The following is a 24,381-nucleotide window of genomic DNA, read 5'->3' as shown; positions in this document are numbered from 1 at the left end:
AGGGCCCATACCTCTTTTATTTTCTGCATATTCCGCTCTGTTCATTGGAGTCGAATAGTATCTTCCTCACTTCTCACTAATTGCCTGACTACCTCTTCACTGGGGCTCGTGCCACTCTGTGCTGCCTATTCAAGCTGTTCACACTCCAAATCCCTCATCGGATTTGTTTCATTCCTTTTTGATTCCTCTTTTCTTATATATGTAGAGAATAGCCACCTTGTCCCTTGCCTTCTATGTCTGTTGTTCTCTCTGTTCATATTGACTGAATACTGTCTCACTCCCCATTCACTTCCTTGTCTGACTTATTGTGGTTGTTGATGGCTATTACCATCATTTCTTCTCACTCGGTCTGTGGATCCTTGGCTGGCTTGTTGTGGTTGTTGATGGCTATCACCATCATTTCTTCTCACTCGGTCTGGGGATCTTTGGCTGGCTAGGTGTGGTTGTTGATGGGTATCACCACCATTTCTTCTCACTCCGTCTGTGGATCCTTGTCTGACTTGTTGTGGTTGTTGATGGCTATTACCACCATTTCTTCTCACTCAGTCTGTGGATCCTTGTCTAACTTGTTGTGGTTGTTGATGGCTATTACCAACATTTCTTCTCACTCAGTTTGTGGATCCTTGTCTGACTTGTTGTGGTTGTTGATGGCTATTACCACCATTTCCTCTCACTCAGTCTGTGAATCCTTGTCTGACTTGTTGTGGTTGTTGATGGCTATTACCACCATTTCTTCTCACTCAGTCTGTGAATCCGTGTCTGACTTATTGTGGTTGTTGATGGCTATTACAACCCTTTCTTCTCACTCAGTCTGTGGATCCTTGTCTGACTTGTTGTGGTTGCTGATAGCTATCTTCTTCTCACTCAGTCGTGGATCCATGTCTGACTAATTGTGGTTGTTGATGGCTATTACCACCATTTCTTCTCACTCAGTCAGTGGATCCTTGTCTGACTTCTTGTGGTTGTTAATGGCTATTACCACCCTTTTTTCTCCCTCAGTCTGTGGATCCTTGTCTGACTTGTTGTGGTTGTTGATGGCTATTACCACCATTTCTTCTCACTCAGTCTGTGAATCCGTGTCTGACTTATTGTGGTTGTTGATGGCTATTACAACCCTTTCTTCTCACTCAGTCTGTGGATCCTTGTCTGACTTGTTGTGGTTGCTGATAGCTATCTTCTTCTCACTCAGTCAGTGGATCCTTGTCTGACTTCTTGTGGTTGTTAATGGCTATTACCACCCTTTTTTCTCCCTCAGTCTGTGGATCCTTGTCTGACCTGTTGTGGTTGTTGATGGCTATTAGCACCATTTCTTCTCACTCAGTCTGTGGATACATCCTGCCTACCTTGTGCTCGTGCTTCTCTTGTTCCATGTCTCTCTCCGATATTGTCTCATATCACTCAACTCTGCCGCTTTTTATCTTTTTCTCTTGTTCATGCAGTCTCAAGCCTCATTGGTCCCTCCGGCTCTTTCGTCATGAGTTGATGGCACTGCCTCAAGCCTCCCTCATTCTGCAGTCAGACTTGTTCTCATGGGGTGGTGGTTAGGGCTCCTGCCCATCATAACACTGGGAAACTGAACTATGAGGGATACCAGGAACCATAAGTTATTCCCTAGTACCACAGATGAAAAATCTCAGTAGTGGTGATAGGTGTACATCTGAAGCTGGGCCGCTAGGCAGGACTGGGGCAGAGGTCCTAGTTCTGTAGTAGGTAGAATTGTAGATAGGGTATCCCAGACTTGGCACATGTAAGCATGCCGGGGTTAGCATAGCACAGATAACGAAACGGAGACTTAGGTGCAAGTACCCAGGGTCAGAAACCAACCAAGCGATGAACATGCAACAAAGGACAACTTTGGTTTGACAGTGAGTAAATTAGAAGTGGTTCCCTCAATAACACTTTGCATTAACACCAGCACTGTGTAAAACATACATGTACTGAGTCGTGGTCCTCGACTAAACTGCAAGACCCAGCGCTACTGCCTGCTTGAATACCACACAGGACTAGAGGGATCTCCTGCCTCAAAAGTTGGGTCCCAAGACACAAGCAAGGAGCGCAATGAACAGCTTTATAGACAACACCCTTACAAAGCGCACAGGCACAGTAAAAAGCTGGCACAAGGATAGAGAGGGAATTAGACTGGTCTAGGTTACAAGCCAAAGACAGAAAGGAAAGGATTATGTTGATGCTGCAGAGACCACATTGATAATAACTAGAACCAGAAGGAAAACAGGAAATATGCAGCTGTCAAGAATGCACAGGAAAGTCAGGACCTGGAAAGCAGACCTGATGTTATGGTATCAGAATATTGTTGTCAGGAGATCATCTGACATAAATAGTGCCCCAATATCATTTACAGAAATATTGCTCCATCAGAGTTAATAATAGTACATTCATGTCCAGTGGGACGATAATTTGTAAACGAAATTTAACACACAATCTTTGTCAGACAATATTTCTGCGTATGATATTCTGACTTGTAACTGCAGGGGAGCAAAACTATGGTTGAGAGCAGAGTGCAGCCATTTTTGACAGCCGCGTGGTTTGTACATTGACTTGAAACGTGGTGTTCATGAATTCTACTGTTCCAATGAGGGCCTGGCAGCACCGTGTGGTGGCTGCAACAGGTAACATGGTATGGTGCCAGGGCCTCGTACTTCCCTTTCTTCCTTGTCAGGCTCTATTCATTCGGTGGCGGCAATGCATTACCGTTTCTTTTCTCCCTGATCTGTCTCTTTCTTCATGGGTCTGTGGCACAGCTTTACACTTGCTTTTCTTCTTGTATCTCTCTGACTCTCTCTCTCGCTCTCTCTCTCTCTCTATATATATATATATATATATAGATATATATATGTATTATATACATATATAATTGTTATTTTTTTCTTTCAAACTGCTCTATCTCTGTTGTCACCTCTCTGTCTGTCTATCGAGATTTTGTTTCCCCTTTCCATGGAGACTGGTATCATCTGCGTACTGCTACCCCACAGAAAATCTCTCTCCTTAGAGGTTGATGCCCTCTTCCCATCTCCTTTCTCCAAGGAGGTGGGCGATGCTGTCCCAGTCCTTTCCTTGCTCCTTCTATTTGATCCTTTCTCTCTCTAGCAAGGTTGGATCCTCCTCACCCACCCTGGTCCGCCATACCAGCCTTTCACTCTGTGGCTGTTCTGTCTAGTCGGCGCGGATCCACCCTCACCTCATCTCCATGCTGACACATTGCTCTCTGTGGTAGTTGAAGTCCTTGTCTCATGCCTTCCCTCTCTGCTCTTGGTGTTTCTCATTGTGGTATGTGGGTTTGATATTTCTTGTCTCTCCCCCACCCCCACCCCCCAGCCTGGATATCCTTTCCTGAAGGCTGGTAGGGCCATCTCCTGTCTCTGCACCTCTTCCCCACTCTTTCACTCTTTTTAGGTGGAAGCTGTATCTCCGTCTTTACATTCCTCCTACATGACAGTCTCTCACAGGGGACAGGTGGTTGAGGGTGCCCTTTTTGTCTCAACAGCTCATCACCACGTGTTCCTTGTTTCTCTGGAGGTGGACACACATCTGTCACTTGTATTGACCTCTCCTTCCCAGCCCTCTCTTTCCCTCTGCAGGATGGACCCCTGTCTCTTCACCTTTCCTTCCCAGGCTGTCTCTTACTATGGATGTTATATCTTGTCTCTTCCCCCCCCCTCCTCCTTGACCAGTCTGTCTCTTTTCCTCCATGGAGGTTGGTGCCACAGTCTCACTCCTCCCCCTCCCTCCATCTGTCTGTCTGTACCTCTCTTTCTCAGCGGAGGTGGGTGGTTTCCCGCATGCCTCTCTCCTCTGGTACAGCTCGATTTCTCAGTCACACGAAGGGCTGATAAATCTCTGCCTCTGTGCACTTTCGCCCCTCCTGCTTCAGGTGGCGCCTTCCTCCCGCATGCTTTATTGGAGTTGGTATGTTATGCTCCGCCTACTTAAAGGGACAGTGTACACTTCTGGAATAACCACAAGAGCAGTAGTTGGGCAAGCTAGTGAGCTACTAGTTGCTACACGTTATTTTACACTAACACAGATGTGGCCCTGCCCCATTCTAGTTTCCTTTTTGAGGGTGTTGTCTGTCTACAGTCATTGGGAAGCTCCAACGTCTGAGGTCAATATACAGCCCGTGACTACCACTACAGAAGAAGCCATTCAGATAGGTTCTGATGCATAAATACAGATGCCTGCGGTCATTGGCCAAAATAAAAAAACTATGACGCCCTCCTGGTCATGGATGTTTAGTAGTCAACATTGACCTCAGTACAGCTTTTTCCACTAGTTTAGTGCCAGCTCATCTCCTGCAAGTCATCTAGGAATTTCTAAATTGATCTTCCTGTAGAAGTCTTCCCATTAAATACAGTTGCCAGGCCTAGCCAGGGGCATAACACAGCCCAGCAGCCCCTACAGTGTGGGGCCCACCCGAGCTCCAGAGGGCCCCCACATCACAGAACTCAGGCATGAGAGCTCCGGATTAAATCGGGAGCGGGGGCCCCTCTGTGTACCTGGCAGGGGGCCCCCTCAACTTTCGTTACTCCACTGGGTCTAGCAAAAAAGAAGGAGCACGTACCTTATTGCTTTCTGACCTTACAATTCATCCTTAAACTTTACTCAGGTCAGACGCCATGAAGGCAGCTACCAACCATCCATGGCTTGATGGCTGAGTCCCCATTCCCTGCCCAAGGAGTGTGCAGATGTGAACGAGGAGCATGTGGTGTGCCCTCCCGTATCTGAGTGGTTGGCTTCTACCCAGCACTTTTTCATCCAGTGTGAGGAAAGATACTCTTGGTTCTTGTTTGTCCACTGCATGGGATGCCTCTGTTCTGGCTTCCTGCTTCCTGTTTCTTCCACTTCATTCAGTGGGATTATAGTTTTGGAACTGTACCAACTGTTCTCTCCACTCTAGGGTTCCTTATTGTACCCTTTCAGTTTGATTTACACCACTCCGACTCAGGCTTGCACCATATGTATCAGTTTGTCCCATTTATGAACTACAAGGGCCAGACTGTGGCTGAGTGGGGAGTTGGCATCATTGTACATTTAGCTTGCAGGGACAGAGGCATATTAATGGTGCCATGGACTCTAATGCTAACATGGGAAATGGGCTCCTATACCCTGCCTTGGCTGTAAAACAACAGTTACAATTGGGCTCAGTGGGCCCTTTTGCCCATGGGGCCACTGCATCAGCTACACTATTGATAGCTGCACCCTTGCATAGGAGGGTCATCAGATCCCTTCAGACCAGATGGAAGATTCAGCTTTAGATTTGCTTCCTAAGTCACTGAGGTCTCCACGAGCGCACTTTAGCACAGCAGGGGTCAGTTCACTGTAAGGCTCTCTGTGGCACACATCGCATTTCAGCTGACCAACCACACTGGAGTGACAGGGGGCCTCTCAGTGACACCTTACTCGGTCCCACACTGCTCAGCCGATCCCAGAAGATGTCGCCTGTCCCATGAGATGGCGTTGGGAGGGTGGGAAATGAACCCGCACAAATTCAACAGAACTGGTCTCAGTCGCAAAATTGCCATACAGCATTGGGGGACGGCACGCCTCCTCGTCCCGTCGGACTCCACCGGGGGAAAAAGGAAAGCAAGAAAGCTCGTCAGGTCCCAAGCTGGTACTTTTGTTTTTGGGCACGGGAGAGGGGTGGGCGTTGGAGGGTCGTGGGTGGGGACTGGGAGACGCCTGTTGAGTCTGTGTGACGGTCATTTCTGGCCTAGGTCATAACATACACATGTAACTCACACACGCCTGCCCCTGCTGGACTTCCCGTGTGTGCATTACATGTGCAGTGAGACTCCACTGTGTGACTGCACCTGCTGCTTGTCAGAACATCAGTGCATTTGGTTGTTGGGATAAAACAAAATCAAAACACAAAATATTTCTTTTCTTTTTTTTTCCCCGATTGGATGACGATGCGATTTGAGCTTTTGTTGTTTGTTTTCAGTGTGGGCGGGGAGGGTAGGACTTGTTTTCCTTTCTTTTCTTGTTATTCTTTCTTTCTGTTGGTATATTTCTTTTATATCTGTAATTTAATACATTTTTATTTTTATTTTTATTATATTTGACTGTGGCTGAATTTGTTTATCTTCCATTGAGGGAAACTAATAGTACTGTCTATTTTCTCTTTTTTGGTGGGGTGTTTCCATAGAACAATTTCATCAACTTGAGTTTCCTTCGGCTCTTCCGAGCGGCACGCCTCATCAAATTGCTGCGCCAGGGCTACACCATCCGAATCCTGCTCTGGACTTTCGTTCAGTCCTTCAAGGTATCCCTCACTGCTGGGCAGTGGCGTGACTGCAAGGGGTGGAAGAGGGCACATGCTGCTGGTCAGTCTACAATTGTGGCCTTTGCTTCAGAGGTCCCTGTCGCTGGAGCGTCAATACTTGTCTATTGCAGTGCTGTGCCTTTCATCAAAGGGGTGACTTGGCAACTATAGTTTCAAATGTCTACCGCAGGGTTATAGCCTTTTGACACATCCTAGTGTTGCACCCCAGGCTTTCGATGGTGGCTACAAAGCAAACGTTTCGAATGTTATTATGAGGCGAATGGTGGCAGCTGCAACTTAGTTTCCAGTAAAAAGCCCGAAACCTGTGTTTACAATTACGACGTTGGTTGAAGAAATGGATTATCATAGGGTATTCTCAGGCAAACAAACAGTGTAGGCTGTACTTAATTTGACCTGGTGTTTTACGGTGCTCAGCACCATCACTTAATTGTCAACATGGGCACTTATGACAGTCTGCCACATGGTGGCACTGTTTGTGTAATTCGGAGTTCAGCAGAACAACAGTTGTTGATGAATTCAATATATATTATTAAAGATGAATACCTGCTGCCCAAGCCATTCTTACAGCTCGGGTGGGGGAATAGTCTTAATTGTCACACTTGTAGCAGTGTGACGGATAGTAGTTGTTTAGCTACTGTCATTGGCAGAGCTGGCAGGGGCAATGGGTGGTCCAAGCTGCAGCAGCCTCCTGACAAGGCCCCTGTCACCAATTCTTTTTACAAATTAAGCTCTGTTGTAGGGCCTACAGAAGGCTTCACCTAGTACTTTCAAGTAAACAGAGTAAGAATCAGGATCAAGTTGGCAGTTCAAAGAGCAAAGATGCCTAAAACCTGAGGAGCCAAAAAATCAGGAAGGCACATACCATCTGACACCTGTATTAAAGAAGCACAGTATTCATTGGTTTTAGGAAGCTTGCAAATGAGATTTAACGGATCTTTCTGTTTGCAGAGAACTTTCTTTTTACAGCATGTTTAAAGACCATAGCTTTGTGATCTATGGAGTATGTGTGTCCCCGAAAATATCAGGGGTATGAAAGGTAGGTATTTCATTGATAGGAGTTGGTTTCCTAAACCATCATCCTTAGAGCAGAAGTGTCATCCCTACTGTGATGTGAGGTATTCCGTAGAATCTGTAACTTATACGTTTTTTTGTCCATTTTTCTCATGGAGTTCCATACGCTATGCAGTAAATTTTTCTGCACAGAGAGGAACTACTTAAATATATTTTATGCACTTTCTACTAACTAAACATCAACCCTGAGATACGAGGTGCAGATGCAATATGTACCTCCAAGCTGCCAGGTTGCTACACTGGTTGTAAGTTCTATCCATACAAGTGGAGCAATTATCGGATACTTAGCAAGTTCCACAATAAAGGATTTCCAAAAGGTGTGGTTCATTTTAGCAGGGAAAAGAGTTTTCTATAAAGTAATGTACTTTGATATTCATAAACACTGAATTAGCCCACCCATTTATGGGATCCCTGAACCCTTTTGCAAGTGGAGAGGAAAGTCTTTAACAAAGCATAAAAAATGGTAATTATATGAACAGACAACATTTGCTTTACATTTTTGCACGTTTTGAACGAAATAAGCAGCAAAAGTATCAAAAACCCAACATAAACCTAAAAATGGGTGAAAGAAAATGAAAGCAGCTTTTGTGTGTAAGAACAATTCTTCCTTTCTCCTTTTTAAAAGTGAGGATGATGAAAAGAAACTGTTGTCATAGGTGTTCAGCCTAGCAAAGAGAAACAAGCATTGGCAAAGCCAATAGGCCTCGCCTATGCAAGATCAATTGGCTTTGTCAATGGTTGTTTAGACATGTTTTATAGCTTTGCTGCGCTTGTGCAGCATGGTTGAAAATAAAAAGTTGGCTACGTCATAGCACTTTTTTTTGCTACCGTTAACCATGCTGCTCAGCAGCCACGCTGCTGTACAACATGGCTTTAAAATGTATTGACAGAGCCAATAGATCATGCATAGGAGAGACCTACTGCCTTTGCCAATGATGTTCTTTATGACTAGAGAGGGAAAGGGGCAAGAAACAACGGGGGAGTGAGTAGGGGGTGGCGGGGCAAGAAACGACAGAGGGAGGGGGTGCAGGTCAAGCAGCAATGCGGGAGGGGCTAGGGCAAGCACAGACAATTGGGCAACAACACAGGTGGGGAACCAGGCAAGCAACGACAGGATGAAGGAGGGTGTGAGGTCTGGGAAAGCAAAGACCGAGGGATGGGGTGGAAGGGGGCAGGTAAAACTGCAGTGCAGCAGGAGGAAAGGGACAGGGCAAGCAACGACGATTGGGTAAAAACATCGGAGAGGGAAGGGGGCAGGGCAAGCAATGACGTAGAGCAGAGGGGGAGGAGAGATGGTCTGCAATCACATGCACTCTTAGTGAGTGATGCAAGTAGAAGAAAAAAGTAGCCCAGGCCAGAAAGCTGGAGCAGCAACAGGACACTCACAAAGAATGAAAGCAGTACTTGGGCCATGCTCCAGGAGATGGAGAAATGCACGAAGAGGAAGTGAAGCCAACATACGCTGACCAAACAGGAGTCAATAAATTACAGTGACATAAAGCCAACCAATGGTAAGCAATGGGCGCTGAGCCCCCTTTAAGCTAACAAAATGATTTGCAAACTACAGTGCATGCGTTGTTTCAGACAAGACCTAATAGCAAGCAAAATAAGAGTTACAATAAAGTAAACTAACAGTAAGCTTTAAGCCCACTTCAGTTTTCCGTGACTCCACAGGAGGTCTTTCGCAAACAGACAGCAAAAAGCAAACCATTTTTAGGCTTTTTCTGAGTCTCCGTCATTTTTTCTGAAAGAGTAAGTCATTGTTTTACAAAGAGAATCGACGTTTTATTTGAAAGTGTATACGGTATGGTATGGCATGGCATGGCATGGTATGCTATGGTCTGGTATGATCGGTCATGGTATAGTATGATATGGTATAGCCAGTCATTGTATAATATGGTATGGTACAGTATGGCCTGTCAATGTATAGTATGGTATGATATGGCCTGTCGTATAGTATGGTATGGCCTATAATTATATAGTATGTTATGGTATGGCCTGTCTCTATATGGTATGACGTGGGTTGTCATTGTATATTATGCTATGTTATGATATGATCTGTCCTTGTATAGCATGGTATTGTATGGTAAGGTATATTATGGTCTGTCAATGTATAGTATAGTATGGTATGGTATGGCATGGTACGGTGTGTCTTGTATAGTATGATAACGTATGATATCGAATGGCATGTTACGGTATGTTATGGCCCGCAATTGTAAAGTATGGTATGGTATTGCCTGCCATGGTATGGTGTGGTATGGTGTATCATGTTATAGTATTGTATGGTGTAGTATGGTATGTTATGACCTGTAATTGTATAATAAGGTATGGTATGATCTCTCATTGTATAGTATGGCATGGGATGGCCTAGTATGGTATGATTATAGTATGACCTTTTATTGTGTGGTATGGTATGCCGTTAGTAAATAGTATGGTATGTTACTGTATGGCCTGCCTCTGTGTATTAAGGCCTGTCATTGTATTAAATGGATCAGTATGGTATGGCCTGTCATATAGTATGGTATGGTATGGCCTCTCATTATATAGTATAGGTGCTGGTAAAAGCAAACACGGAACAGGACCAAGAAGAAGAGCTATAAACACATGCACTCTTAGTGAATGCTGCAATATGTAACTGATGTTAGGTTTCAAAAATTGGGCTCTAAAAAACATCCAGAGAAAAACAGCTTACTGGCAAAGTGAAGTTTTTAAAATTCTGGAAAACAAACAAAAAGTGAGGGGAGCAAATGAAAGCAAAAGCACGGACTGGACACAAGACAAACATGAGATCCAAACACATGCACTTTTAGTTAATGCTGCAACATATACCCAATGTTAAATTAAAAAATGTGGATGTTTAGCAAGTCTAAAAAGAACATCTGGAGAAAAGCAGTTTAATAGCAAAGTGAACTTTTTAAAATGTAGGATAGCAAACAACGAGGGAAGAATAGGATGAAACCAAAATCAAAGAACAAGGCCAAGTCAAAGAAGAAGAGCAACAAACATACACCCTCTTAGTGAATGCTACAAGTACATGAAAAAGGTAGGCCAGGACAAAAAGCACACACAGCGGAAGTACACTCAGAATCAAAGAAAGCAGTACTTGGTCCATGCTCCAAGGGAGGGAGAAACACACAAAGAGAAAGTAAAGCTAGTGCACAAAGACCAAACAGAAGCTAGCAAATAAGAGTGACAATAAAGCCAACCAATGCCAAAGAATGGGCAAGCTCAAAGTCCCCTTTAAGCTACCTAGAAAGTGCTGTCTCAGGTGAGACCTAAAAAAGGTGCCGTTTTTTTAAGGCTGCCATTGAACCACCACAATTCCCTTATACAGCACAGTGACTGCTACACCCCAGTTCTTTTCTTATGGCCCTGTCTGAAATATCCCAGAGCATATTACTTTGTCCTTGCATCTCTATTTATCAAGTAGAATGCTTCTGAGTGGCATATTTTATTGTTCACTTGACACATTTTACCCTTGTCGTATGGCCCATGAAGGAAGCTGATCGCAAGCTGCATCTGTCAGCATGCTTGCTCACCTTCAGTCTGTAGAGCCCGTTGTGGTGATGCAGGTTGAAACCTTGCCATGGCAGTCTTCTGATGTTGTGGTAATGCATCTCTGCATGGGCCAAGGACAAATACAGCCTGGGCCGAACCAAGGCTCTTCATGGCATTTACGTTTCCAATCGGACCGGAGGTAGGTGCAGCCCAGACAGGCGTCTGGTCAATCAGCAGTTGTAGCCCCCATCCAGGCATGTGAAGATCACTGAAGTTGTAGCCCCAGTCTGGTCCTATGGCAATCATGGCAATTATATTCCCTGCTTAGGCCTATGGGAATCACGCAGTTGCAGCCCCTGTCCAGGCCAATGACAATCATGCATTTGCAACCCCAGCTTGTCCCAATTTGATCACACAATAGCTGTTCCCACCAGGAACTGGAATGAAAGACCAGGGGGGCACACATGCCATAGTGGTCTCCCTAGCTCACTCCAGTAAAGTAAGCTCTCTCTGGATGTCCCAGAGCCACTTGGACATTCTGGGCCTTTCTCCTCCTGGACAGTCTTTCCATCTTCACGCTCAGGCAGACTTCCTCCCTCTCTCAAGAGGCAGGCAAGCTTCTAGGCATTTTTGGGCTAAGCAGCTCCTCCAGCAGAAAGTGTAGACATCAGGTGATTCCCCTCACCTCTGGGAAGCTAGCTGTCATTCAGACACCAAACGAGTAATGATGTGAGTTTCAGTTTTATTATCAACTTCTAGAGACGGAGACAGGGAATGTGGATCTACTGTCTCAAACTGTAGAATGGTTTAGGGAGGATCTCGTTTCAAGTGTCCTTCTCTGGCTTCTTTGCAGACACAGCCTTTGTGTAAAGTGGTACTTTTCACAGCAAGTAGGACTGGGGTTGTCTCCATCCTGGTTGACCAGCAACAGAGGCCCAAAGAGGTGGGAGGTTTCTGCACCTGGTTGACATCAGGCCAATTGAAAAGTAAGCAGGGATGAACAAAAGGGGAAGGCTTCGCCTAGTAACGTCATCACCTCACACAGCAGAGACTGCAGGTTCCAGCTCTTACCCTTATCATCCACCAAATAGAAGTGGTCAGTAAGACTAATGAGCAGCTCCATGTTCACAAAAGACCTATGGAATTTCTAAATGTAGCTGCATGTCAATCTTTCTCACTTCAATGTCTGGATCTCTTCCTTACTGCTACAGCAATGTAAGCAATACACTTACACTATCTGGGAGTACAATCCTGACCCTCCAGGTCAGGAGCATCCATAATGGAACCCACTGGCTTCTAGTTCTTCGACCCACTCATGCATACGATTGATCACCACAGGTATTACACAAACCAGACATGTACACACACACACACATGCACAGGATGTCAGCACAGGGTTATGGTTATACATGTAATGGCAGAACTTTACAAAGGTGAGCCAAAAGGTTCATTCTGAGTGACGGAGATACTGATCTCTTAAAAAGAAAATACACAGAATGCTGCTCCACCACTTTCTGTGCTATTCTCAGGACTGGGACAGTAGTCCACTACCCACAATGAGGGTACACTTGGCGCACTCTACCAGGTCACAGGGCAGATTCAGGACCTCACATAGTTTGGGACAGGCTATGCCTCGGCGCGCACTCTTCGATTTGCATGACACCAAGGCAAATTAAAGTCAAAATACAAACTATACAGGGAGTTGGGAACCCTGGGCAAGGGAACACACCTGTTTATCATTACAGTTCCAACAGTCTCACAACTTCATGGTTGGGTCCCTCGTTGCTCTGTTGAGGCCTTTAACATCAAGGATGCTCTTAGCCTCATGAAGAGGTACTCAACATTATTGACCACCATGACGGGATCTGTCATAGCTGCACAACTCTCTGTTATGCATGCTGCTGCCTTCAGAGCTTCTGAGGATATGCATTGTTCAGGCCTTGTGGCAATGGTGAAAAATATTTGTGCGGTGATAGTCTTCATTCAGTACGTTTTTTATGGGATGGAACATCAAGCAGTGTTTTATCATCAGCAACTCTTCTCTCCCATAGTTAGGGTTGGGGCAGTTTGATGGGTTTTTGTTCACCTTTGTATTGTGCTACCCATCAATGGTTGTCTAATTAGAGGGCTATTGTACCTTCAGGGGTCAAATGCCCAGATACTTGAAATATAGTATGATGGCTCATGTGTGTATTTCAATCAAACTTTGGCAGCTGAAAGCAAGATTGATATGTCCATTATGAGGAGGACTACATTAGCTCAGTGTATTTTCTCCATCTGCAACCTTCAATAAGCTGAACAGGCTACCTAGTTCTAGAGATTGACATGGCAACATTTCTCTAGCAGTGCAAGAGACCTTACAGACACATGTTGTCTACGACCTTTGAGATAACTTTTCTACCCTAGTCTTCTAAGGTGTATAGGCTAATGCTCTAAGTGCCATAAAAGAACAATTAAATATTGAATGGACTATGGAGGTGCAGCCAGGTATTCTGGATATCTTTTAATGTACACACTCCAGAAGTTATGCACAACTGTAACTTAACTGGTATTTGTTGTGCAATATCATCGAAGATCCGTGTTTGTAGCTCTTCTTTAGGACTTAGGCTAGTCTAAAACCTGGCTATTTGTCAGTAAAAATGGCAGCAAGATCCTTTTCATTTAAAGGAAACTTGAATCTGAGTTGGTATTTCTAACATAGTATCGTCTATCACAGATGAATGGACCTTCATTTCTTGAAATGTCTAATGCCTGCTTCATTAGTTCTGCAGCTTCGGGCTGCAAAGTAGATAACTATGGGCTATTCCTGTATTTCTAATGGTATCAGAGTGTTTTTCACCTAACAGTACTCTTTAGACTTCTAAATCTCTTGCATTCTTCTGCTCCTAAAGGTATCTCATAATCCTTGTTCATGGATTTGTGACAGTTGTCTCACTATAGAATGTCTAGTATTTTTCACTACTTAGCATATCCTTTGTGTCTTACAGGGATGACATTTAAAAAAAACATTACTAGCCAAATCCATACTTCCATAACATATTTTCATGTTCACATGAAATGTTGATTGCTAATTCCTCTTGGGTTCTTGCTTCTACAACGAGCCTAAAGATGCTTCTGTCATCTGCGTAATGTTTCAGGCTACATATTCCTGTCTCATACTTCTGAAGATCATTGATGTTATTTCTGTGAAGCACGGATTCATTGTTTAATTTGGTCAAACCAAATGTAGGTATTCAGAGGATTTCTGTGATTTATGATTTAACACAAATCCTTTAGCTGTCTCTGCAGTCACACAGAGGGTTATTGCACACATTTCTTCCATATACTTTGTTTTCTTAGACAACAAGTGCCTTTTTACTAGACAAAGGCTTTTGGTCAGCAGAAGAATTATCTTCTTTTGAAAGCATTTTCTTTATGATGTCCTCTATATTCTTGAGCCATCTATATTTCCTGGCTGAATAGAATAGTATGCATATCTTGTACAAAAATAGAAGACACATACTTGTTTGTATTGTTAAGATATAATTGAGAGTCTTTTTCACTGTATCATTCCATCAAGAGATCATGATGTCTTCGTTTAAAAAGATTTGAATTCTTTCAAAAATGTATCCCTTCCATTCCCTGTGGAAGTCTGGGGTGCACTGGTGAGTCCTGCAAGATTAGTTATATTGGTATTGCCCTTGGCTTGTCCAAAAATGGTGATGATTCCTGTAGCCTATCTTAGGAATAAAAGAACTCTCCATATCAAAATATTAAAATACATATATAGGGGATACAATACACTCCCATGTTATAATTGTCAGCAGGGGTAATTATCTGTATCAAGGTCTTTTCAAAAAGTCTACACGCTGGGTTGGCTGATCAATTAATTCCCTCCAATTTATAGCAGCCAGAACTGTTCATGGGCTCCCATTTTTTAGTCATTCACAGATTTAAATATGCAGTTTAATAGGGCTTCATATACTAGATAGCTAATTCATGTTAATGCCAAATGATTCTAAGGCCTTTGCCATGTTAGCTTAACAGATTGAATATTTGTTATTGCATGTGACTGGGTTTTCAATAGCAATTTACAAAGCTCACTACAAGGCTTTCTCTAAGTTACCCTATACCAATTTTTTATATTATATATTTAAATAGCTATGCATTGCTACATACACATACTTGCATGTGCAGGCATGAATGCATGGTCTGATTATATATATGTGTATATATCACTGAAAACAAAACACAGTTAGAAACAAAGTTATGCTTCTGGCTCACTGAAACTTTCTACATATGCTTTACGATGCAAACCATAATGTTCTGCCACCATTTGCTTTACGAATTATATTACACATAACATCATTGATGAAAAAATAAGTGACATCATTGATGACATAATTTATTACATCATTGATGATATCACTGCTTGTTATTAGAGTATATTTTGTTATCAGTTACTTTACTTTGATTGTTCTTTTCTAGTTACAAAGTATTTGCTTTTTCTTAATGGTGCTGATTTCTATATTTCAATACTGGTCTTGATTTCTGTTTGAGCTGTGATTTAGCCCTTCTGATAGAGACTTCTAACCACAGATTCCTCACCTTAGTCTATTCCCCAGGTATCAGGATGGATGCGGAAAATCTTGAGCAGTACCTTTAGTCAGTAGGTGGCATAGATCAGCTCAGCTTCAGCATCGTCCACATCGGAAGTAACGTTACAGTGACCATATAAGCGCCCCCCCTGTCGCTCTAAAATTAGTTCCTTTCTTTCTGTGCCAAATGCGCTGATCCCGAGAGATCCCTTGGTCTACTTTTTGTCAAGTCTTTTTTGAGCTTTGCTCCCTGTGTGCTACGAGCAGGTCTCCCAACAAGCCCACGGGGTTTAAACTACATGGAAAATGCCCTCCCTCCCGCACACCAACTGCAGAGCCATCATTTGGGCCCACTCTGTGCTACTCCAAATTCCCTGTAGCAAGAGCAACACCTGCCCAACTTAAAGAATGTTGCAATATCATGTAGGCCATATTTGAGCCACCCACTCCCTCTAACATGCCTTCAGAACCCATGGAGCCAAGGGGTGCCCCTGCTGGGTTACTGTCAACGGTTCACCCCAATGCCCGCAGGCCTCCTGGGTCCACCACCGGATCTGAACCCACATCATCACAGGTGCTTTCTTCCACCCTGGCTCCTTCCATTCCAGCCCCATCCCCGACACCACCTGCGCCACTCGACAATGAGCCCATCTTCATTACTGGCTCTGGCGCTGTCCAGGCCCTACCTACCCATGAACTTACCACCCCTAGATCAACCCTTCCTTTCTGAAGGGGAAGATGAGGAATGTTTTGATTCCCTTGAAGGACCCTGAGCCAGCAGAAAACTGGTATGAGGAACTGAGTGATGCTAGTGGTCTGGACACCTCACCAGACTTTGGCATGTTTTCCCCTCCAAGCCCTGTGTCAGAATTGGGTGCATCCATTGCCTTTTGACTCTCATGGCCTAATGCATCCTGCTGGTGAAGCATCTCCGATGGCACATGCGGGATCTGCAGTGGGACCTCAAGTCCCAGTGGGCGCAGCATCAGGGAAATCTCTCCAGGCTGGTTCAGAAATCGTTGGAAGTGTACTAGATCTGCAGTGGTGACTGGCAAACGGTGATTGGCCCAGGGCCGATCCCTGTGCCTTCCCCACCAGGACCTGACAGTGGTGACCAATGCATCACTTCTTGGTTGGGGCGGCCACACCTGGGTGGGTTCGGTCATGAACCATGCCCTCTGGGTGAACCGCCAGATCCGGACCTACGTGGTCATGGGTGCCTTCTTCCACCCAGGCTCCCTCCGTTCTGGCGCCAAACCCAAAACACCTGTGCAGCTAAAAAATTAGCCCATCATCATTACCGACTCTGAACCGGTGCCGTCCAGGCCCTACCTATCCCTGGACTTACCACTCCTAGATCAATCCTTCCTTCCAGAAGGGGGAGATGAGGAGCATGGGTCTTGTTCCCTAGAAGAAGTCACTGAGACAGCAGAAAACTGGTATGAGGAATTGGATGATGCTAGTGGTCTGGACACCTCACCAAACTCCGGCATGCTTGCCCTTCCAAGCCCTGTGTCAGAGGAAGGCACATCCTTTGCCACCACTGAGGTCCTTGACCTTCAGCTGTCACGATTAAGACAAACGTCTTGGCGGAGGTGCTTCATCCAGGTTCCTGTTCAGCTGAACCACTGCTCGCCTCACTTACCTCCTTCTGGGAGCCTGGGCCAAACCTTGCACAGGTGCTCCTGTGCATCGCATGATTGCCCGATGCCATTGCCCTGCGCCAGGAGATACTTATTTGCGCTCCCACCACTCTTCCCTGAAGAGCCTGGTTGTCTAGGTCTCAAAATATAAGGTCAACGCAAACACGTTCACTTCCACTCCACTGGGCAGTGATTCCAAAAAGCTGAACACCTTTGGGAAACCTATTTTCTTTTCCACCAGCCTAGCCATGTGATTGGTGAACACCACATGCCTTTTGGGATGATATTACCATGCATTGCAGGAGTCAGTTGCACATCTGCTTACCATTATTCCAGACGAGGGCCGAGTTACCCTCAACCAATATTTAATGGATGGTTGTGATGCAGTGAAGTTCGCGATCAGGTGTGGGCTGGAGACCATGAACGCTTATGGCAGAGCCATGGCTTCTACGGTGGCACTGCATTGCCATGCTTGGTTGTGGTCCACTAAGTTCTCAGGGGATGTCCAAGCGTCCCTTGCTGATATGCCGTTCAATAGCTCCATCCTATTAGGCGACAAAGCTGACACAGCTTTTGATCACTTTCGGGAGAGCTGAGTCAAGCCAGATCTCTAGGGCTTTCCCTATCTTCCCGGTATCAGGAGCAGTCCTTTTGCCCCTACCCTGGTACATATCATTGGCCACAATATCAACTGTACCCACCGGTACAGCAAACTGCTCAGTCCTTTCGTGGGCTGAGACATGAATCCCAAAGAGGATGCAGGAGCCATACCAAGCAAGCTGTTTTGTTCCTCACCCCTCCAGCTGCCGCAACTGTTAAGGCTCTTTAGTGCACCCTCTATCCAGCACAGCCATCCTGTTGGTGGCAGGGCAGGCACCGCCTGCCCCAAAGGTCTGTAATAACCTCTGACAAGTGGGTGATTCAGATTGTGCGGAAGGGGTACATCCTCCCATTTGTGCAAACCCCTCAGCCCTTTCCACCTTCTCAGGAATGGAGGACCATCTCTCCTTGCTCCATCTGGAAGTACAGGCATTTTTGTCTAAAGTAACTATTGAGGGGGTGCCCACAAAAGAAGTAGAACATGGTTGGGGCGTGGTTGTTATGCCCAAAAATGATGGAGTTGCCCATACTATAATAGATCTGCACCCTTTCAACTACTTTCTGAGAAAAGAGAAATTCAAGATACTTACTTTGGCTCAGGTCTTCTCTGCGCTGGATCATGGTGACTGGATGGGGACCCTGGACCTGCAGGATACATATTTCCATATTCCTGTAATACCAGCCCACAGGTGTTAACTGCGGTTAACCATGGGCTTCGAGCATTTCCAATTTTCAGTGCTCTCTTTCAACCTTCTTAGTGCCATTCCAGGGTTAATGAAAGTAATGGCAGTGGTTGCAGCCCATCTGTTGAGGCAGAGGTTCCAGTCTTCCCCTGCCTCAATAACTGGCTGATGAAGGCAGGGTCATCCCAGGCAGTCCTCATCCACCTCCATTCTACGGTGGACCTCCTGCATTCACTGGGGTTTACTATCAGTGTGTCAAAGTGACACCTGACCCCCCTCTCAGACGCTCCCTGTCAGTTGAGCCATTCTGGACATAGCACAATTCCACACCTATCCTCCGGAACAGCGAGTCCAGGATATTCAGGCTATGATTCCTACATTTCAGTCTCTGTCCTGGATTTCGGTGAGACTGACTCTGAGGCTGTTGGGTCTCATGGCCTCCTGCATCCTGCTGGTGAAGCATGTCCAATGGCAAATGCAGGGTCTGCAGTGGGACCTGAAGTCCCAGTGGGCTCAGCATCAAGCAAATCTCTGTGACCTAGCCAGATATCAGAGGGGACTGCACAAGATCTACAGTGGTGCTGACGAACGGCGATTGGCCTAGCGGCAGACCCCTGTCCCTTCCCCACCCGGACCTGACAGTGGTGACCAATGCATCATTTCCGGGTTGAGGCAGCCACCTGGGAGAGGTGGAGATCAGAGAACTTTGTTCTCTGGCTGAAACCCAGGACCACATCAACCTCTAGGAGCATATGTGTGAATATGTTCAGGTGTTCACGAACAACACCACCGCCATGTGGTACTGCAACAAACAGGGCAGGGTAGGTTTGTGAACCCTGTGGCAGGAGACTCTGCACCTCTGTTCTTGGCTGGAGTGCCAGGAGAACTTACAGGGATGTTATAATTAGCAAATAACATTAAACAACCTTAGAAATTTACTGAAAAAAAACAAAGGTTACAGGGACGTTATAGTTAGGAAAGAGAATTTAAAAAAACATTAGAAATTCATAGGAAAACCAAAGGTTGCAGGGGCGTTATAGTTAGGCTCAGATTTCATTCATACAAAATCAGTGAAATTTGCCAGTTATAGTTACCTGACCTAACTATGACTTTCACCCTCGTAATCCACTGCTTATGATTTCACATATTACATCACTCATGACCTGGTCAGTGACATCACTGATGACATCTCAAATTACATCACTAATGGCTGCCTTTGGGGAGGGTCGGCCGCCTCCGAGTGGGTTGGCTATAGGGCCTAGCCTGTAGCCAATCCCCTGCTGTGCACGGCCGAAGGCCAAGTGCTCCATGGGGTGGCTGCCAATGGGGATTTTGCCACAGGGCCTAGCCACATGCAAGGATAAAGTTACATTATAGTTAGGGGTGATAAGAAAAATATGTTTTTGTTTAAAACAAATCCTAGAAATTCCCTGAAAAAATCAAAGGTTAAAGTGACATTATAGTTTGGTTAATATGTCAGTGACAACATTAATGAGTGCTAACTAAAATGTGAGCCTTCTCCATGCACTGATTATGAGCTCCCAGATTACATCGTTAATGTCGTGTTCCATGACATCATCTATGACATCACTGATGACAGCTCACATGGCATCATTGATGCCATCACTGGTGACATCATCCAATGAGTGTGTTAGTTTCTTTTATAATTTACATAGTGGCGGGTAACTACCATATTACTTTTCTACCTAATTTTGTGCAGCCTGTGTCCATGTGTAAATATTTACAAAAGTGCCTCTAATGTGGTGGGTAGAGGTATTGAACATGTTATAAATCTTTGAGGTGAAGAGTAACTCTGTATTCAGATGGCAGTTACAACTCGTGTCCAGTATGTTCCGCAGAAGTTTTTCAGATCTGCAGAAAAAGTTTCCAACAGGGCAAAGATGCTACATAGTAGATACTAAGTATTGTAAGTAGCCTTGTGTTATTAGACTGAATCATCTTGATCTTAATGCTATGCTGCACATATACTATCCACATCCCCAGTTGTCCATAGTCCAGTATCCTTTCCTTTAATAGAGGTTTCAGTATTCATATGTTGTGAGTTACTCTGTACTTTTAAAGGTTTCAGATCCCATATGAACTGGAAGAGGTCTAGTATGGTTATAGATGTATTTTTAGTCTTAAAAATATACAAAGTTAAATATTTTATAATTTAAAAAAAGAATAGTTGACTCAGTTTAAAAGGCATGAAATTGCATTTTAAAACTTTTTTTAAATTTGAAATTAATTACATTAAACCCATCAAATTACATTTAGTACATATTAATTGTACTTTGTTTAATATATTTATATTTATATATATATATATATATATATATATATATATATATATATATATATATAGAGAGAGAGAGAGAGAGAGAGAGAGACAGAGAGAGAGAGAGAGAGAGAGAGAGAGAGAGAGAGAGAGAGAGAGAGAGAGAGCGAATATGGGTAATATCTGTAAAGTATGTAATTATTTAATAAACATGGCTTTGGTCATAAAACCTTGTAGCTTTTTATTAGACTGTCGATTGGATGATTAACTGTAACTGTCCTGCATGCTGGGATTCTGTTCGTCCAGTGGCAGTCCTAAAGTGATAGCCTTTTTTTCTCTGTGCCAGCCTTTATGAATATGGTGACAACTGTTTTTCATTTTCATTACTTTTAAAAAGGGGAAAGGGAGAAATGTTCGTGGACAGCATACCTGTTATATGTTATTAACAATTTTTTAGGTTTTTAAAATTTGTACTACTTCCTCCATTTCAAAAATACAAACATTTAACACAAATTATTTCTGTTCATAGGCATGTTTTTTTGCTTTGTTAGACAGGTTTTCTCTCCATTTAAAAAAATATATTCAAGGATAAGTACAATTTAGTGTTATATGTTTAATGAAGATATTCATGACAGAGAACTGGTGTTACAGAAACGTTACCTTTTCTTTTCCATACCCAATAGCGGAATATTCCCTAAGAACAGGTGTTTTAATGAAATATATGCTGCCATGTACTGAATATAACAAACAAAGGCCTTAACTCATTTTGATAGAAGTGTGGCTTTGAAACTTCCATCCTTTTCCCAAACAGTGAAAGCTATTTCAGGCCCAACGTGAGCTTTCTGAAAAAACATACATTTAATGCTCTCTCTATTTCTTTCTCCAGGCCCTGCCCTATGTTTGCCTTCTGATCGCTATGCTCTTCTTTATCTACGCAATCATCGGCATGCAGGTACGTCATGGGTCAAGGGCATCTCTTTATGGTTTCTTTGTCAGGTAACTTAAATAAAAAGATTATGGCTCCTGGCACATTGGTGCTTATGGCTTTAAAGGCAGGCTTTGATGGGAGCTTCCGAGTTCCATCCCAGGTAACTGAGTGGACTCCATGGTGTTTCACAACTTGGTGTGGCTTCTTCAGGGAAGAGTTGATATGTTTTATTTTTTTTAAAACCAAGTAGCTAACAGTTCTCTAGCATTGGATTTTTCATAGGATCAAATTCTAGAATAATACTCGGCTTTCAAGCTGAGAAAGCCATTGTATCTTTGGAATAGTAATGTAATGGTAAACCTACAATTAAAAGGCTTTAAACAGTTTCACTTTAGCAGCCAGACTGCCTCATTGAAAAAGATCCAATCGTCACCCAATTAGGTGGGGGCAAAGGGAACACTCTTCTCCCCAGAGCTCACCATACTTCAGATTTATACTACAAGTCATCTGTATCTCTCGGAGCTCTACTTAAATATCTTCAGATAAGACTTTTTCATCAATTTTATCCTGAAAATGTACGTATCTTCTCACCAAAGGATTAAAGTGTGTTGTCTCAGAAGGGTGAATAAGCCATGTCAGAACCTTCAAAAAAGGCTCATTCAATCGTGGTGGTTCTTATGGGAAATTTAGACTCAATGCAGAGGAACCTTATGAAGACTACATTCCTTGCCGGTTTCCACCCATAAGGACAAAGACTGCAAAATTTGTAGGAAATTGTCCATATAAACCCTGACTGGCCGAGATGGATGACTGCTACTGTGGCTTCAGAGGAAAGATATGATCTCTCTTCAAGGGACGACTCAAGCTGTATTCCACTCATACCTGATCAACCTGTAAAAACAGAGGAATTTGAACAAAAGTTTGATTCCAAAACTACTTCATTTAATGATGTCCCTACAATTTCTAATTAACCACTTCAAAGAATTTGCAGAAAGGCAGAGTAAAAACTGCCAATGGTTGTAATCCATCTCCTGAAGTAGTATGTATGGCTAAGAAGTTCCAGAAGCCCGCAGCCCCTTTAACATCTAAATAATGAACTTCAAACTCTCAGACGTTGGCTTCATGATCAGGGTGATGCAGACTACTTTTTCTCATCTTTTTTTTCTACTGCTGCCCATGACAACCCATCAGTTAACAAGGATATTGCCAATGAAAGTACTGTTGATAACTCCAATGATTTGAACACCATCGCCAAGGGCACTGATTATGACAGCACCCTCGATGAAGCAAATTCCTGCATCACCTCTGGTTATGATTGTTTCTGAAAAGCGTATTCCATCAATACTATGACCTGAATATACTTCTACCAGCAAAAACTTCACCGCAGCCTCCACCCAAGCTTTTGGACAAAGAAGACTCTCTTTGGTTCGGCCTACAGCCCAATACAGTTGAAGGTGGAATGTCGAGATCTGGATGAAGAACAGGGTCTTCCCATGCCTGATGGTGCAGATGACCAGAATGGCATGGAAGATTATCATTCTTTATACCAACCTTGTTAGAAACACCCAGATGAAGGGCAATAGCAAAATGACTCATAGTATGACCATCAATATGGTCCATTCTATGAGGTGGAGGAGTAATGTCACAAACATAGTGCAAGTTTAAAACATTAACCAAATGATGGCACATTATTATTACTAGATGAGCTTACATTTTCATCTGGTCCACAATTCTTTCAGTTTTCACCACCACTTGCAGCACATTCTTATTTATGTCTTCTGCCTTCTCCAAAGCAAGAACTTCTTTCCCACCTGCAATTGCCGTCACAACAACCTCTCCAAGAGCTGCAGATAACTGCTATACTGTATGGAGCCAGCACTGCCACCTCCATGTCAACCTATGCTACAAAGGTCATCCACATTTCTCTTGCGGGAAGGTTACAGCACATATGATAATCATGAAGTTGAAGTAGACAAAGATGTCCCGCATTTGGTGGGGGTAGTATGGGATGACTGTGTGCCACCAACCAATCCACTCCACCACCTGTCAACTCACCATTGGATAACTTAGTTTGATTCAATTCTCTTATAGAAAATGTATTAAAGTGATTTGAACTCCCAGTCCCCAGTAAGGACAAGGACTGTATCTTTTACGACTTTAGGAATCTGCCTCATAAGTCCATAAAATTGATTCCTGTTGTAGAACACATTATGAATAAAGACTTGAAGGTGATGCATTCAAAGACAGCAGTAGCTAAAGTTGGAAAATGCATATTCAAGAACTATAAGACTTCAAAGAACACACCAGAGTGTCTCATAGGAAATCTTTGAGCGGATTCAGTAGTCATGCAACCATCGCAGAGAAGATACCGAAATCCTACCTCATTTCGCACTGCACCCCCCAAGGTAATTTTATGCAAAGAAGAGAAATCTTCTCCTGCTATAATTTATCCAGCGTTGGACGTTATCACAACATGATTCAGCCAACTGGCAGGAGGAGCTGCCCTGCATTGATGGTGCTGGCAATGATGTACTTGTTTCAGGCTGAAGTTCAGGGTGGACTTCGGAACATGCTATTTGATGGAGAGTCACTGTTTTTGAAACATGTTGGTGAACTACTCCAGAGCATCAAGGCATACAGAAACGATCACTATGAGAAAGTGGTCTCCAGCCCTATTGGGGATACAGAGGCAGGGTCAGTCCTCATACTGAGAAGAATATTAATCTTACTGTTTGCAAACATATCAGGTACACGAGCAGTCCTACTGACACACCTATTCTTAGCGGCAATAAAGGCTACAACCAG

The 24,381-nt window shown here is 43.8% G+C and overlaps 1 protein-coding gene across 13 annotated transcripts in view; it reads left to right on the top strand.

Moving 5' to 3' along the window:
• CACNA1A (calcium voltage-gated channel subunit alpha1 A) overlaps window positions 1-24,381 on the top strand; it is a 1,220,168-nt gene that overhangs the window by 807,126 nt on the left and 388,661 nt on the right. For all 13 annotated transcript variants that reach the window (XM_085600715.1, XM_085600714.1, XM_085600719.1 and 10 more), the window contains 2 exons: window positions 6,161-6,277; window positions 21,535-21,600. In XM_085600715.1, coding sequence (XP_085456841.1) covers window positions 6,161-6,277; window positions 21,535-21,600 — 183 coding nt within the window. The remainder of the gene's footprint in view (window positions 1-6,160; window positions 6,278-21,534; window positions 21,601-24,381) is intronic.

Source organism: Triturus cristatus, chromosome 4_2 (genome assembly GCF_964204655.1).
Source record: "Triturus cristatus chromosome 4_2, aTriCri1.1, whole genome shotgun sequence".
In the NCBI taxonomy this organism is placed as follows: Eukaryota; Metazoa; Chordata; class Amphibia; order Caudata; family Salamandridae; genus Triturus; species Triturus cristatus.
This window is presented reverse-complemented; position numbering and strand designations above follow the sequence as displayed.